This window comes from Mus caroli, chromosome 7 (genome assembly GCF_900094665.2).
Source record: "Mus caroli chromosome 7, CAROLI_EIJ_v1.1, whole genome shotgun sequence".
In the NCBI taxonomy this organism is placed as follows: Eukaryota; Metazoa; Chordata; class Mammalia; order Rodentia; family Muridae; genus Mus; species Mus caroli.
In genome coordinates, this window is record NC_034576.1 from 70,452,965 (window position 1) to 70,455,737 (window position 2,773).

At 47.7% G+C, this 2,773-nt stretch overlaps 1 protein-coding gene across 3 annotated transcripts in view; it reads right to left on the reverse strand.

Annotated features, from left to right (window-relative positions):
• The window catches only part of Synm (synemin), a 30,714-nt gene that overhangs the window by 20,460 nt on the left and 7,481 nt on the right, over positions 1-2,773 (reverse strand). For all 3 annotated transcript variants that reach the window (XM_021167364.2, XM_021167363.2, XM_021167365.2), the window contains exon 2: positions 2,031-2,155. In XM_021167364.2, coding sequence (XP_021023023.1) covers positions 2,031-2,155 — 125 coding nt within the window. The remainder of the gene's footprint in view (positions 1-2,030; positions 2,156-2,773) is intronic.

Below are 2,773 nucleotides of genomic sequence, written 5' to 3' on the forward strand. Positions count from 1 at the left end.
AGAGAGAGAGAGAGAGAGAGAGAGAGAGAGAGAGAGAGAGAGAGAGAGAGCCCAGAGAAGCAACACATTATATGAACTAATATGAACAGGAAACAGGAAAGTCTGCCTGCCCCACCCCCATCAGGTGAGAGCTAAGATGGACACAGGAGTCAGATTCTGGGGCTGCCTAGCCTGTGCCATACAACAGTACCTAGTTTGGGCTCCCTCCCAAAAAGGTCAGCCCCAGTCTCCATACCTCAGCAGAGGCTGGCCCCACCCCACTCTGGAGCAGGCTTCCCCTGGCTGGGAAACTCACAAAGCCAGATGTCTGGCTCAGGGAGCGTGAGGCTGGAAGGTCATAAGCCTAGCACTGTCACAGGATGGAAGCAGGATGGAACCCACAGAGACAGCCACATGGATCAACTATACCTAGAACCCAGGGCTTTTTCATGTCACACCTGTAACATGTTCCTTCTTTGACTCAAACCGGTCTGAAGAACTCATACCTGAAGAACATTCTGTATTAATATTCTCTTTCTCTCCAGTAAAGCCCACCTGTTTACATTATCCCTTAACAGGGAAACTCAGCACTCTTATGCGGCATCTATGTGAATACCTAACCAGCTTAATTTTGCAATTGTTAATTCCATGAAATTTCCAAGAATGGCAAATGAGGGCCTAGGGGAGGAATGTGGTGAAGGTGTCCTACCACCCCCCCCATCTCTGAGCCCTGGGTCCAGGTACCCCAGGACCTAGTCTCAATTCAGCTGAGGCTCTTCCAAGGGCAGCCATACCATGGGAAGACTCTGTCTCTCAGCAGCCTTCTGTGCCTGAGCTGCTCAACAGCCTACTTCTCCATTAATGGAAATTAGAACCAAGCAGAGCTGGCTTTCTATTCAGGAAAGGCATCAAAGCCAGCCCAAGGCTGTGGGGTGAACTTCAAGCGTACACCAGGCAGATACTATTGTCTTTCAATGGACATAAAGCAGCCCAACTTGCTTTGATATTCTTTTTAGCAAAAATCAGATGTGGCAGAGGCAGCCTGCAGAGAGTGATGAGCTGGGCCTGTCTGTATCTTACCTGCTCTGTCCCTAGCCAGAGTCCCCTTCTTATCCATTCTAGGTTTTGCGCCATCCTCTGCTAAGGGTGACACCATTGCAGTATCCCCCTGACAACTATGTCCTCTTCATCACTGGCCAGGGCAGTGGCCAAAGCCCCATCACACCTGTAATTAATTTCCTATCACAGTTCTGAGGATGCTGTGGGTATAATGCCCTGTTTACATGATTTGGTGGGAAACGCACAGGTCTGCAGCTAGATCTGGCTGGATCAGCTCCTACCACCAAAAGCCCTAGGCTGCAGACATCTCTCTCACACCTGTAAGGGGGACACACAGCATCCACTTAGGCAGTGACTGGGAACAAAGGTTACTCGGCATGGTGCCTGACCAGCAGCACAGATCCATAATGATTGGGTTACTGTCACCATCTTTACTAATGAGACCGGAGACCTTAGGTTTCTGGGGTCTGGCTCCCTCAGTGGCAGTTGTCATTGCATATGAAAGCTGTCAGCCACCCCCGCCCCCTAAATACATCTTTATGTCTCGGTTGGTTGTATTAAAGTTGACATCGTGGTAAGGAAAAACAACCCTGGAGTCCCATGCTGCTCTCAGAACACAGATGCTGTTTTTCAAACCCAAGAATCCCAGAAGGTCAGTTCCCTGAGATTTCGAAGCAACTATGTGGGTGGATCAAGATGTCTAACATCCAGCTCTAACTTTTCTGAGCTTTGCTTGCTCTTCTGTAAGTAGAGCACCTAACTCCAGAATCAAAGTGGATATGGGCCAAGTCCTTAAACTATGTTCAGGATACAGCAGACGTGCACAGCTCAGCTACAGCAGTCACCAGGGGAACCTCAAGCAAGCCTAACTTCTCCCTTCCCGCCTCTTCCCTTTGACTCTGTGTTCCTCACTCTGCAATGCCAAGGGCTGTTCTCTTCTTGTCACAGAGCCACAGGGATTCCTCAAAGGCCACATGGAGACAGACTCTCACCTGTAGGTGGCTACCTCCAAGCTGAGTCCAGTCTTCACCTGCAGGAGCTCCTGGTAATCCCGCAGCCGGTCAGCCATGGCCAAGGTAAGGGCTTCCTTCTCATCCTCCAGACTGTCAATCACTCTCTGAAGAGAACAGAGAACCTTTAGATCCATATCTCAGAGCTTCATAAACAGAACCGAACATACCTACAGTGCAGGGAATAAAGAGTGATGTCCCAGGTAAGGACAGTGGCAAATAATGACTCTCGTATAGGTGGCAGGCCTTTACGGCACGTGGAGGATTTTTATAGGACAGATGCTTTTCTCTACTGAGTTCCTCACAAAATGAAGGCATGGTTTATTAAAATCACTTCTGCTTCAAACATCAGGACACATAGGAGATCCAAATACATCTAACCAGGTAACGAAGATGCTATTCAAACATCAGCCATGACTGGAAATCTTTTATAATACTTAAAACAGAAGTCACTCTCATATGAACGAAAATGTATCCCAAACTCATCATTGTCCCAATAACAGCAGATAAGTGAACAGAAATACCTTTATTTTACCTAAAAGTGATACTTTCAAATAATCTGGGAGAAATGTATTCCTGGCATAAATGTACAAACGCAAAACCTGTAGCAGTCAATTAGTTAAACTGCTTTGGCTCCTGGAGGGTGGCACACATGCACTGTACCTGCCTAAGTGCTTTGGATTCAAGAATGAAACACACACACACACACACACACACACACACAC